Source organism: Syngnathus typhle, linkage group LG8 (genome assembly GCF_033458585.1).
Source record: "Syngnathus typhle isolate RoL2023-S1 ecotype Sweden linkage group LG8, RoL_Styp_1.0, whole genome shotgun sequence".
NCBI classification, from domain to species: domain Eukaryota; kingdom Metazoa; phylum Chordata; class Actinopteri; order Syngnathiformes; family Syngnathidae; genus Syngnathus; species Syngnathus typhle.
The window spans coordinates 11,492,164-11,505,830 of record NC_083745.1 but is presented as its reverse complement, the minus strand read 5'-3'; the positions used below and the strand labels follow the sequence as shown (position 1 = coordinate 11,505,830).

The 13,667-nt window shown below is 43.4% G+C and overlaps 1 protein-coding gene across 1 annotated transcript in view; it reads left to right on the top strand.

Annotated features, from left to right (window-relative positions):
- The window catches only part of arid5b (AT-rich interaction domain 5B), a 56,290-nt gene that overhangs the window by 10,678 nt on the left and 31,945 nt on the right, over positions 1 to 13,667 (top strand). Inside the window, exon 4 of the mRNA XM_061286053.1 lies at positions 1,844 to 2,078. Within this exon, the coding sequence (XP_061142037.1) occupies positions 1,844 to 2,078 (235 nt within the window). The remainder of the gene's footprint in view (positions 1 to 1,843; positions 2,079 to 13,667) is intronic.

Below are 13,667 nucleotides of genomic sequence, written 5' to 3'. Positions count from 1 at the left end.
AATTACGCTGCCGTTTGGATGTTCAGAGTTATTATGACGCCGCCTGACATCAGACTTGCTCATTTTGAGCACATGAAGCGGCTTTTGGCCGCGGGGCTGAATGGTATTTACTGCTAGCGACACGTTATTGCAACGGTCTTTTTTTCCCTCCGTCGGTTTGTCATCGAAAGGAAAAGTTGCTTACAGCCACCCGCCACCACTTGACAGCTCCAGACAGCTCATTATAAGATGAGCGAAAGAGGGGGAAAAAAAAAGCCATGTTTGATGTTTTTACTTAGCGAGCGAGCGAGGGAGGCACAGCAGCTCTATCAAGCGTCCCTCGCAGGCCTTTTTTTTTCTATATAAGGCAATACCGGCTCGAAAACTGGCCGGGATTTGATACGGCCGCGCTGCGCAGCTTAATGTGAGAACTGAATATGGGTAATTGTTTGGACAGAGCACTCCGGGAGAACGCCGGGAAGTTTGTTTTGACAATGTGTTCTTTTTGCTTTTACGGAAATGTGACTGAAATGGAGAAGAGAGAGGGGAAGAAAGCCAAAATGAGAGGTTTACATTTTTTTGCTCTAAACTCATCATTATCTGCTTTGGAAAGGCAACATGCTGCTCTTTGGAGTTTGCAAGTGTACCTAAACAAGTGTCCACTAAGTGCTGATGTGAAATTACTCACTCGGCACTGCTGAGAGTCTCAACTCTCGTGCTGTCCAAAGAACAACAACAACAATGACGTGATTAGTCTTTAGACAATCCTAATTTTGGCCATTGGTAAGCGTCCATCTTAAAAGTGGCAGTACTTGAGTCCACATAATGTATTTGACGCACATTGGCCATAAATGGGTAAATTAAGCAGTGTTTTATGGAGCTGCGTTGACCTCTTGCTAGTATATCTCCGCTACCAGATTCGTCTTTTATAACTCAAATATATGATCCGTGTGTTTTTATTACATTATCCGTGGATATGACAACAGGGCATTGCTTGAGTTGAGAGATTGAGAGATTTGCTAGCTCAAGAAGGAAAAATGAAATTCGCCGCCATGGCCATAAAAGTGAATTGAGCCGCATTCATTCAGTTGCAGCTCGCACGTACGACAAAGGGCTCGAGCTTGTATATATTTTTGTGGTTATTATATTGTCATTGCTTTTGCCTCGCAGCCTCAATGGCTGTGATTCGTGTTGCCTGTCTGCAACCCCCCCTAGCACATCTGTCCTCCAGATTTTGGGTAATAGCTGTCTTCCGGTGCACTCTTTTGTCAGGAACAAGCGCGCCCGCCATTATTAGGCCTTCAAACGAAACTGCACTACTTTGAATTATTAAACCAAATCAAACGGATTTGAGTCCTCACATCACGTTCACTTCTCATGCTGCGTATGCCACACATCCCGCCAGGCATTTTGATATTCTTGTACAATGATTTGCAAACCTTTTAAACCAAGCACCGTAATAAAAAAATAAAATAAAATCTTAGCGCCCCACCCCCCCCAAGTAATCACCATCATACCCAACATGATACAAAACAGCTAAGCAGAGGTTCTATTTTTAAACAATTTTAAGTCTTTTAAGACACTGCAATATTGTGCAGTTAAAACATGAATGCTATAGAACAATAAAAGAATTTTACTTATTGAATTCAATTCAAATGCATTCCACAGGAAAATTCAGTACAAACCACTATGAACGTTATAAAAATAAATAAATAATGTAAACGTCCTTAGAAACAGTTTAATACAATTCAGCTGTATTTACCAAATGAATAAATATAAATTAAAGCAACTGTCAAATTATGCACATTTAGTTGTTTGAAGCCGCATAATTGCTTAAATGGCTTTTTTGTTTTTCCGCTCTAAGCACGAGGTGATCGCCGTGTCAGAGAAGGTGATCGTGCGCCTCCAGGATCTGGTCAAGTGGACGCTGCCAGACTTCTCGGGATGGGCGCACGGCCTGAAGGCGGAGCCCCTCAAGGCCTCGGTGCTGCGCGAGTTGGGTACCAACGGGCGCCGCGAGGCGCTCCACCGCTACCGCGAGAGCACGCTCACCAGCGGACTCAACTTCAAGGATGTCCAGCGGGAGCGGGTACGACTCGGTGAGTGAACACTTGATGAAATCTTCAGTAGCATTTCATTGCTTTAATCAGGATGTGAACTTGCCATCTATACAATCTGTCTATTTGCACGTATTGCGGTTAAAAAAGCCCAAGTGGCTAATTGCTGCTTGTGCTAACAAGTAAGGGAAAGGGAATAAACACTATTTTGTGGTTATTCTTGTGTAATTGTACCAAAATGATTTTTCTATGCTATCAGAGGCTATAATAATGCTAAAAGTGCAACTCAGTTTCTAACTTTTTGTTTGTTTGTGATGATGTTTTAAGGTTGCCATTTTGGTGTTACATTAAGTTTATTGTTATCTGGAAAGGGTACACGGCCACGTTTTGTGATTCTATTTGGGATGATGCCAAGCAGCAAAGCTTACTAAACTCTGGTTTGGGAGCTTAAGATCAGGTGATGCTTTGAGAATAATTGTCAATTTCTGTCTATGTGAAGCCCTTTGAGACTGCTTGTGATTTAGGGCTATACAAATAAACTTGACTTGGTTGATTAGTGGATTGTTTGGAAGCATTTGGCAACTGTTAATCACACATGATGAGACACTTCTTGACATTGGGCTAATGTTTTGTTCTATAGTAGACTAATTGACAATTGCTCTCGTTGCGCGAAGCTACGCCACCGATATGATAGCATTTTTCAGGACAATTCTACCAGCTTGTTGCCTGAGACCGTTTAGGAGTGGTGGCAGTGTGCCTCCTACCTACTCATCATCTGCCCTATATTTTGTGCTCGAATGACCACGCGTGCGTTCATCGTGTACACAATCGGATGTCACGCAGCGTTTCATCAATCAAAGCGCAACATAAAGCCTCGGCGACGCACGTTGAGAGGAAGCGATTGGCTCTAACAATGTAATCATTGCAAAGGACATGACATGTTGCAGTTAAGTAAATACACCCTGTCGTCATTTGGCCAGAATGGCACATCAAGCTCACCAAAACAGTGGATTCATTACTCAGTGTATCCATCTTTGGCCATCCCATTAAAATCCATATCTCTGCTTTCATAATCCTTTGATGATTTTTAAATAGCTTCTTGAAAAACAAGGCTCTCTAACGGCTCTATTGATGAATTCCAAGGAGAACGCGCACGCCTCTCGGCGTGTGTTTAATGTCTACTGCGCTAATGCCCTTGATTGCTCCACATTGCTCTCATCGCAAATGCAAAAACTAGAAAAAAAAAAAATACCGAGAAGCAGGGCAGAATCAATAAGGGATGCTTTGTTGCAAAAAAAAAATCAATCCAGTTTAGATGTGTTTGTGAGCGCGGGATTTCTGGCATTTGAGAAAAGAACCGCATCGAGATACATTTGTGTCTCTGCTACATCCAAGTGTCAATATGACTGCAGTCTCTCTGGTGATGAAACTTGTTGTAAATCTTTATTCTTAATTTTGACCCCAAAATGTCAGATCTGCTATGAAGACATTGTCATTTTTTTTTATTTTGCAGGAAAATCCTTTTTACATCTCCTTTAATCAAATAGTAGTTAGAGTTAAATGAAGCGCTCTGCCCTTGATCCATATCAAGAATCTCAGTTTGCAATGTCAAGAGATGCTTTTTTTGATGACCTACATTCAGTTACGCTTGTAAATCATTTGTGTATAAAATCTCAAGAGACCCGTTCCGATGACACCAATTTAAGACTCTTGGATGCTTGAACATTTGTTTGTTGCCTCCAGCTTTGTAAGTGAGTCAGATTAAAAAAAAAAAAAACACACACTCGCACATAAAGCTTTTGCATCGAAATATAACATTTAGGCCGCCGAAGAGAACCAATGAGATATTGATGCTGTAAGAGCAGGAGTGTGTTGACCATGGCGACGTTTGACGACATCACCGACGATGATATACGGTGGTGGCTCAGCGTTATTACCTGAATGATGCATTTGCTGTTTGTTATTCTCCACGAGAGGAACGAGATTGTCCCCTCCCCGCCACCGCCGCCACAGGATACTGCAGCGATATACCACCGCTCGCTCTGGCTGGCTTACAACTATCCCGCCGTTAAAAAGCAATAATGCCTACCATTGTTGTTGAGGGAAAACATTTTTTCCCCCCCTAACTTTCCCTGGCAAGCTGCCAGTGGGGACTTAAGTGAGCTGTTCTGTAGTTATGTATCAACGTTCAGTGCATGTAAAAAAAAAAAAAAAAAAAAACACTGTTTAACTAACACGCGTGTGACATGTAAAACGCCTCCTCCGCCTTCTCTCTCAGTAAGAGCAGAAATGGTGCGATTCATTCTCGGGAGCGGGTGACTTTTAAACCTGCGAGGCGGATAATTGATTGGCGGCGTGATTCTGAAACTCAGCTTTGAATTCACAAGCGAAGGCTCCGACCGGCTTAAAATAGACGCTGGCATCACCAGTGTAGCCATTATGTGGCAAATGATAGCTTTCATGTGGGATTTGCTTGCAAACCCAACATGGGTTTGAATAAATCAACCGAAATGAGGCACCAGAGGTGGCTAACAAAAGGTAGCGTAGCTGCATTCATCGTATTAGCTAGGTGATTCCCAACCTTTGTTGAGCCCAGGCACATTCACATGAGCGAAATGGCAGAGTACCAAAACAAATTGTACACACACTATTCGATTGCAAGTTTCATTGCTTTTGGGACCAAACTTAACGTCATCGTATATATCAAATCAAAATTTCCCAGTGAAAAGAAATGAAATCCAAAAACAGCACCCTCATTTTTGTAACCTGTTTTTAATAAAGAACACAAAATAACAGTAATTAAAATGTAACTGGAAAAAAATCGGCATAAACTCCCACCACTTTGTGTATATAAAACCTTTCTCTATTATTTGCCAAGTGTATTTTGTTGCATCTGCTTGAATGAGCCCTTGAAAAGGGCCAAGTACAATCCTCCAACAAGATGAAAAGAGTAAATGCTGCAGCGCTTACATCATCCACAATGCCGACTCGTTTAATCAAGTAATGCAAAATGCCCCCCTCCCCTCGTCTTTCAGTTGACGTTGTATCGGAGTGCGCATTAAGGTTTCTTTTTACAGTGCAATCCGCCGGGGATGGCTTACCAGGCAAGTTTACATTCTGCCCCTTTATTTCTCCCCAGAGAACTGGCCTGATTCGCTCTTTTTTTTTTTCTTCCTTCCTTCTTTTTATTGCCGCCTGCCGAAATTGCTTTCTATTCGTATAGAGTGCAAGGCGGAACTTCAAGGAAGTATCTGCTGAGACAGGCTGGCTGGCTGCCTGCCTGCCTGGCTGGCTAAAAAACTCAAAACAAAAACAAATAATGATAAAATGAGCTGCGGCCCTTTATGATACTCATAAGATCTAAATATTTGGCCATTATTCGATACAATGTCGAAGAAAAATATTAGTAGTAAAAATGACTATTTTATACACGAGTTAATTGTAAATTATATGCGATAAAGTCATTTCTTTGAAGAGAAAAATGCTACTTTGCTGCTCACATGTCCACGTCGACATCATGTAATTCACAGAAAAATGAATATTTTCATGGAATTCTATGTTCCCACCCAAGGTAATATGAGTGAGCCATTATCATTCAAGGATGGAAGCGTTCCATGTTTGGGCAGCATCCGGTCCGAAATGGATGCATTCAATGCCTGCCCGTCCGCTAACTGTAGCGGCTCGCGACTTAACACCGCTTTGCATAATTGATGCTTTTGGTGCATTACGTTAATGTAGCACGCTGCTGCTTGTGCGCACGGGGACTTCTTCCATTAAAGAGGTAATTTCGGGTGAATTGAACTGAAGGACGTGCGCCGAGCTAATATCACTTAAAATGGCTGACCTTCGCGTTAGATGTAGGATTAAATGATGGACGCTCGCTGTCACGTACGGTGCATATGTTCCCTTTGTATAAATTGAAATGGAAAAAGACAGAGATTTTTGGGATGATCAAACATTGTCTTTGTTTTAAAAAAAAAAAAAAAAAAAAAAGAGAAGCCTCATTTGCAGGCATTTTTCCTGCTGCGGATGTCTCGGCCATCTGCATGATAACATAGCAGATTGCTACACTGTTTCGACCTCATATGCGCAGCGACTTCATCTCGCTCACTGTAGTTTTGCAATTTTTTCAATCCAACTATCTCGGCATGAATTTACTTAGCGGGGCCTTTGATTCACTGCGGGCGTAACTGGGCCAGTAACATAAAATACAAATGCGCATACGCGCACGTCTGAAAAAGAAATGGAGGCAAATGGAAATGATCAGCAAACGGCCTCGACTAAACTGGCTGCCTTAATCAGCTCGTTGCTTGGAGCGATGTGGTACAGGAAGCGCGTCGTTACCCGTGTGGGCGGCAAGACGTACAGTAGATGTTTCCTTTTGCTTTTGAAACGGTTCTGTATGTTTTTTCAGAACAAAGAGTTTTGTAAATTTATCATTTGAGATAAGAAAATAAGGAACCACTGCTGCAAACAGTAAGTCGTGATTATTGTGGCTTTTGCGCTTTCCCATCCCGTCATATGCAGTTTTCTCAGGATTCCCCAGTGGAAATGTTGCATATGGAAATGATTCCCAAAACAGCTTTTTTAAGCACTATGACTTTATTTGGACACATTCGTGTTGCAGGAGAGCCACAACTCTGTGAGAAAAGATGGGAAAGAAAAAAAAAACCCAGCGCCATCTGACCCATTCTTTCCATATAGAATAATGAAATGTCACAATTTCAACCTTGTAATTTACCACGTTGGGAAAGGGAGGAATCATGACTTGATTTGCTCACGAGTACAGAAGACTAATTGAGTATGAAGGCCCACAGTGATATCACCACATTCCATTTTTTTTCTTCAATGTTTTATCTGATCTGTGCGCCAGACGCACACACTTACACAAACGCGCACACATTGGCGCGGATATCCCAACAATATTTCAGTCGTAACGTTTCAATTTGATGCGGAGGCCAGATTGTGTCAGAGCGTTCGCACCGGTCGGCAATGGCGATAAGCTCGCCGGGCAGATGCCATCCTCTGTCTCGACGACAACGGCGACACCGTATTTGCGAGCTTTTCGGGTCGTTATCGTGTGCGGACCGAGGAAGTAGCAGGGAGAAAAAAGATACGCAAGCAAGAGTAATGCTTTGTTGTGACGGAAACACACTGTTCGTGAGCATCCGTACGCCACAAAATCCCAAATCCAGCCAAGATTAAAGAGCTCATATCGAACCATGATTTGCTTGCCTGCAGCCATGTTTCTTCCTAAAAATATGAACAAGGCATCATCACATTAAACAGCACCGGAAGCTCACTCACACTGGAGCTGCTGTCGGCCACAGCTCACAAGCAGATGCTCACCCACAGGCCACCCCACCAGGCCCCGCCTCTTAAAGGCACGTGCGCGGACACACGCGTACAATCCATTTTATGTTAAGACTTTTGTTTACTTTGTGGGTTCACATACTGTACAGCAGTGTTTTTCAACCGGGGTGCCGCAAAATATTGTCAGGGGTGCCGTGGGAAATTCTCCAATTTGTGCGCCTGTGCGGTGTAGTGCCCGGCAGAGTAATCATATCTTCCATATCAGAAGGTGGCAGCCGCAGGTAGCGATTTGCCTCGTGCTTGCAGACGAGAAAATTGGTGACTCATGGATGCAGCGGCAGGTATATGGGATGCCCGTGCAGGTAGCATTGACAGCGACGTTGTCATTGTGGATAGCGAGACGAGTCGATAGTGACAGTGATGGAGAAGTTTTTGAAGAGAAAAAATGCTGACACTGTACTCAGCACACATTGGTGTGCCGTGAGAGACGTTCAGCTATGCCGTGGGATTGTCCAATATTAATTACAAAGCGCATTGTAAACAGAATCGCCAAACCACTGGTCGGTTCGCGCAAGGCGTGGTCAGCCACTTGCTAATCGTGCATGCGTGGAGAATCGGAGAATATTGAGATCTCATATTGTGTCGGTCTGATTGTATTGGATCGGCACATCTTCAGTTTATGTGTGTGTTGCTGTGTGCTTTTGCTAACAGTGACAGACACTATGACGGCTGTGGTGCGTTTGCGGTCCAATGGGAATCAGAGCATGGAGTTCAATCGGAGAACCTGGATTGGTTAGTTAATATTGATCATGTACCTTGCCGTCATTGATGTTACTGAGAGGCTGCCATTATCGCATGGCAGCATCTTCATTAGAATGTGGAGGAGAATCACAGGCTAACCCCCTCCCCCACCCCTCTCATATCATTAATTCCGTTTTGACTGCTGGCCGGAAGCCAGCGAATTCTAAATCTGTAAGCAGTAAATTGTGTGCCGAGGTGGAAAAATCTATTAGATGTATGAGCATGCCTCGAATTTGAATATGGGTGGAGGGAGGGGGGCGGTAGAAGGCGATAGAGCGAAAGAGATGTTTCCTCGCGTCCTAATCGCATTCAGCGTCGGCGCACTGCGACGTCAGTTAATAATTTGTGTTATTTTATTTCTGGAATGTGCCATAATGTGTTTTTCCACGGAAGATGAGGGAGGGAGGGGAGCGAGAGGGGCGGTTAAACAATGAGCGCGGGTGGCCTCGGAGGAAATGAAAAGCTCCGTCTCTCCATTAAGCCAGGCGAGGCCTCAAACAGCAGTTGTGCATCGCTCGTCTCTCCGTTTGTCGGGTCTGGAACGACGCAGCGAGAGAGCGAAAGCCAGAGATGCTTATTGACGTGACCTCTGCCAAGGCTTCTTAAATAGACACTGGCCTCGATGATACACTTGTCTGCCGCTTGTGTGAATCCGCAACACATTCACTTTTTTTTTTTTTCTAATATTTTCAAGGAACATATTTATTTTTTCTACTCATTGCACAAATTGCCTGCCATTTAAGCTCTCACTCACACGCGCGGTCAAGTCTTTTCAGCGCTGTCAAAATGATCGTCCTTCCGAGTATGATGGCAGCATGAATATTTCAGCGGGCGACCGGCGCTTTCGGTCCGTGCGATGTTTGGCATTCTGCTGGAGCCTGTCGATTTTGCTCGCTAAGACGGCGCAGATTGTACGCTTAATAACTCTGCATCTTTTATGAGCTCGCTCAGTCCATCTGCTTTGCGGGATTCCTGGGCCAGAGGCGACGAAGGACTCGCCGTGCAAATTGGCACAAACGTGCGCAACAACGGATGCTCTCGTTTAAGTCATCAAACTGCGGTGGATTTATTTTGTACACATTTTATTTTGGTGCACCTGGCAATTTTAGAATATCTGATGTCTAACAGCATTCTGACTATGAAGTGTCAGGAAACAACCCCCGAATCCGACATTGATTGATCTTAATTTAAACATGCAGACCCTCCGTTTCTTTTTCTTTTTTTGCGGTGTCTTAATGTCTCTCAGACGGATATCCGCGGCCACCGGACATTCTGTCTGAAACCCGCCCGACAACTGGTAGTGATTTCGCAAACGGAGGCATAATAATCAAGTGAGAAGTGAAGTGACATGAATCGCTAACAACATGAATCATCATTAGCATTTGGCTCAGGCTTCTGAGGAGAGCGCTTTGTTGTGTGCATCATCTGACGGCAAGAACTAAAAAAAAAAAAGGAAAAAAAAAACAATAGTATGGGATTGATTTACTGGAACATAAAGTCCACCTGCGCAACAGCACATTTAATCAAGTGAGTGAGGCGAGTGAGTTTTTTCCCCCTCTTTTCGTCAGCCGCTTTCATTTGAGTCATGGCTGAGGAGGACAGAAAGGGGAGGGGTGGGTCTGCTGGGGAGGCGGGTGCTGGGGAGACTGGCTCAATGCCTTCTCGTCTGCCAATTGCTCCTCGGCCCAGTACATAACACGGAAATGGACTGACAGGTTGAGAAATCGGATCTTGCTGATGTATTGCCAATTGCCCTCTCCGGACGGCTCCGGCTGTTGGAATTTCGCGGAATACGACAAAATAAACAAGGTAATAACACTTTTTGAATTTGAATGTGAGACCTCATTTTTTGACAAACTCCTGCTTGGAGATGAGCCCAAAAAAGAGTGCCAATCCAAAGCAGGTATAGCGGACAGATGGCTAACGCTAACTTGTCAAGCTTATTTGCTGACGTTATTGTGGGCGGAGCATCCCGCGCAAGTCACCAGCAACACTTGCACTTTAGTTTGAGTGAATTTGAATCAGATGCTGTATTAGCTCTGTATCTGCTCCAAGTAACTTGTGTGGGCTCCCCATCCTCCCCTGATCCCAACCCTATTGAGAACCAAAGGCTCTGAGGGTGGCAGGCCCCTTTCATACAGCAGCTCTGTTTTGACATTCAAGCACAAACAAACTCACAAGCATAAAGGATCTTTTCAGTCAAAGTAACTTTTGATATCAAATGATACGCCCTCCTAAATGCTGACAATTCAACTATTTTTCAGCATTTACAACCCATCAAATGTTTTGAAATTATGTTGCGTGTAAGAATTTGAACTAAGTTCATTTTGTTTTTACTTATTAATCACTTCACTGGTTCTTTTATCTCAAACAAATAATTTTAGGTTGCATTACCTGACATATTTCGGCTTGTACTTCCGCCTTGGTAATGCAATCTAAAATAATTTGTTTGAGATAAAAGAACCAGTGAAGTGAGTAATAATTTGAAGTTTTAATTTTTGACATTGAGAGGTTTGCTCAAAATCATGTACTAATTCTCCCTCATTTGCCTCTACTATTCAGCAAAATCAGATAAAGATGTCATTTCCATAATCATTTGGAATGCAGTGTATTCTCATTTGAATCTGGAGCAGAGTGTGAACACACACACACTCACAAATCACACAAGTTTGCTTTATCAACGCTGCCGCCACAATTAGCCTCAAAGCAAGAACATCCATGACCTTGTGTTCTGGAAAATGAGCACTGCCTGACTGGTCCAATGTCAATGTTGTGCAGTCCTCCAGTGCGGAGTGGAGTCTTACACATTCACAGGTGTGATTTTGACTGGCCACCCTTTGGCTATTTATAGCCTGAATGTTGTTAGTCACTTAAATGTTGTACAGAGACTGAGATCAACCGGAGTCAACTTCCTAGTTTGGCATGCACAAACTTGGCCAATAAAGCTGATTCTGATTCTGAAGACTTTGTCTGCATCCAGTTGCTACACAAACGATTCGTGCAAAATGCAAGGTTTCCAAATGATTTAAAATGTAGGCCAAAAATCTCCTGAACCCATTGCCGGTCTGTATTTATATTCCCAGACTGTATTGTCCTGCCACTCGTTTTTTTAGAGTGGAATTTCACTGTTGACCACTAGATGGTGACCTTCCATGTAGGTTGACTGTAATTTAGACTAAAGAACATTGAAAACAGGAAGTAGGATATTTCAGCTCAGAGGCTAGTGTGGAATGTAACTCCCACTTTAGTGGTGGTGGGGTGGGGGTATTACCACCAATAATGATACTCTTTTCTCCAGGCTCAAGTTCGCTATGCGATTTACTGGTTACCGTGCCAAATGAATTACAAATCAGTTGAGCCAAAACAATGAAGGTTGTGCAATGAGGCACAGTTGAAAAGCAGGTCGTTCAGCCCCCCCCCCCCCCCCCCCCCCCTCCGTCTCAAGTGCCGACGTGTAATAGCCACACAAAGATACGCTATCATTTATATTTCTGGAATTTACTTTTGAATGCAAGACGGTGCGTGAACGGGAAAATTGATGAGCTGTGTTAAAGGCGTATTGTTGTGTAAAGTCGGCCCATTTGCCGTAGCGCGGTGCCAAGTCCTCCAGCTAAATAAACACACTTTAAATTGAGTGTTGCCGCTGAATGTCATTATGGAAAATGCTTCTCGTTGGGTTCACATTACAGCTTGTTTGTTTCCGCGCAAAACAGAGGGTGAGGCGCTTACATTTGTCATGGCGCTCTAGTAGTCCACTTCGTATCAAACTGAGAATTGCTATGCTGCATTCAAATATTAAGTAAGGATAACGGCGCTTGTCTAGATACTCAGATATTTATTACCACTTGACAAAAACATCGATAAACGCAAATGGGAAATGCTTGCAAAAAAGAGACTGTTGAGTCATTATTTTAAAAATGTGTGTTTTAAAAATACACATTTGGAGTTACGTGCAACCAATTTTGTTTTCTTTGTATGTATTGTTTATTATCAAAATATCAACACAATTAAGAAATGAACAAAAAAATCAGTTTTGTTTTAATGATGCAGATATGGCAGCTTGTGATATCAGAGCCATCTGATTGGATGCTTGGATCATGCTAGAAACTCCCCAAGATTCCACCCATGACATCATCGAAGATCTTCTTGAGGAAAATATCGGACATTTCCGACCCGTTGGGTTGCCAACCCAACTCCAAACCGGCGACTGAATCATTTTCACTTTTTTAGCATTTCCCACAACTCATAAAGCAAATTCCTCGCCCTCTCGCTTTCTCATTCCAGTTAACGCTGGGAAAGAAGCCAGTCTCATAGCCTCAAGTGTTATTCTTCCTCCTGTTTTTTTTTTCTCCTTGTCATGTTTCCTCTCGCGCCCGTCGAAATAGGCCTGCGCTGGTATTGAGGGGGGCCCCCTCTTCGAGGAAACACACACGGCAACTTTGATCTCCGATGGCATGTCGTTCCTCATCTGACCTAATTCCTAACCTCCCGATAAGAGATTATTTTTCTTAACAGTACTCGAATGGGAACTTGCTGTCCTGTTGAACAAGCGTTTTCAAGGCGAACATGTCTGATATTCTGGTCAGGGGGGAAGGCAAGAGATAATTTGCCAAGCCGAGCGGGGAATCTCCTCGCCATGCTGACAAGCTTCCGAGATGTCCGATCACAGCTGCTCAATTGAGTTTGTGCGCGACAAATGAGAGATCCGATATCGTCACCTGCACGGAAAGACGAGGACAGACTGTCTCCTTGAGGGGTGTTTGTGCAAGACCAACCAAAGTTTGAAGGGGAACTCAAGAAGTGTTTTCTTTGCAGCAAAATATTCAATGTGCCCCCACTAGTCTAAATACGCTGTTGTTATTAATATCGCATTTCTGGAATATGAATGAAGTTTAATAATTCATCCGTGTCAGAGCATTGCCCTTTCGTCCAATAGAGCTGTTGACTGAAAGTAATGCCGTCGGGCTCGCATTGCAAAAGTCGCATCACGACGTCTGCGCTACTTGTTGCCGTCTGATATCTGTTATCAGGGGTCGACCGATTAATCGTCCGGCACATCCGATTGGCCGACATTTGCGTTTTGAAATGGGTAACATGTTTCTTGTGAATTCTTTCCCCTGCTGTTTTTTTTTGCGAGGCTGTCAGGATACATAGCAGCGAAAATGATAATTATGTGCATATTTGAAACATTACACGTTAAATATGTTGAAAGTAAAGTAGATTTTGTACAATTTGTTTCATTCTTGACTTAGCGTATTTGAAAAAGTGCCAAATATGTCAAACGTGTGAGTGTCGATGTAGCGCCCTCTGTGGGATGTGGGCGGTCTGCTCCGAAAGCGTCGCTCAAGAAAGTTAATTACAGTTTGCGCCCTGTGGTATTTTAGCACATATTCAGGCCAGCTTGTTTTTACTCTGGCACAAGTGAGCGTGCTATAAGCGGATTGACCCCTTCCAAACTCAGCAGTCGTTCTGCCCCAGCCAGGAGGCGACAAAAAAAAAAAAAAAAACACATGGTCC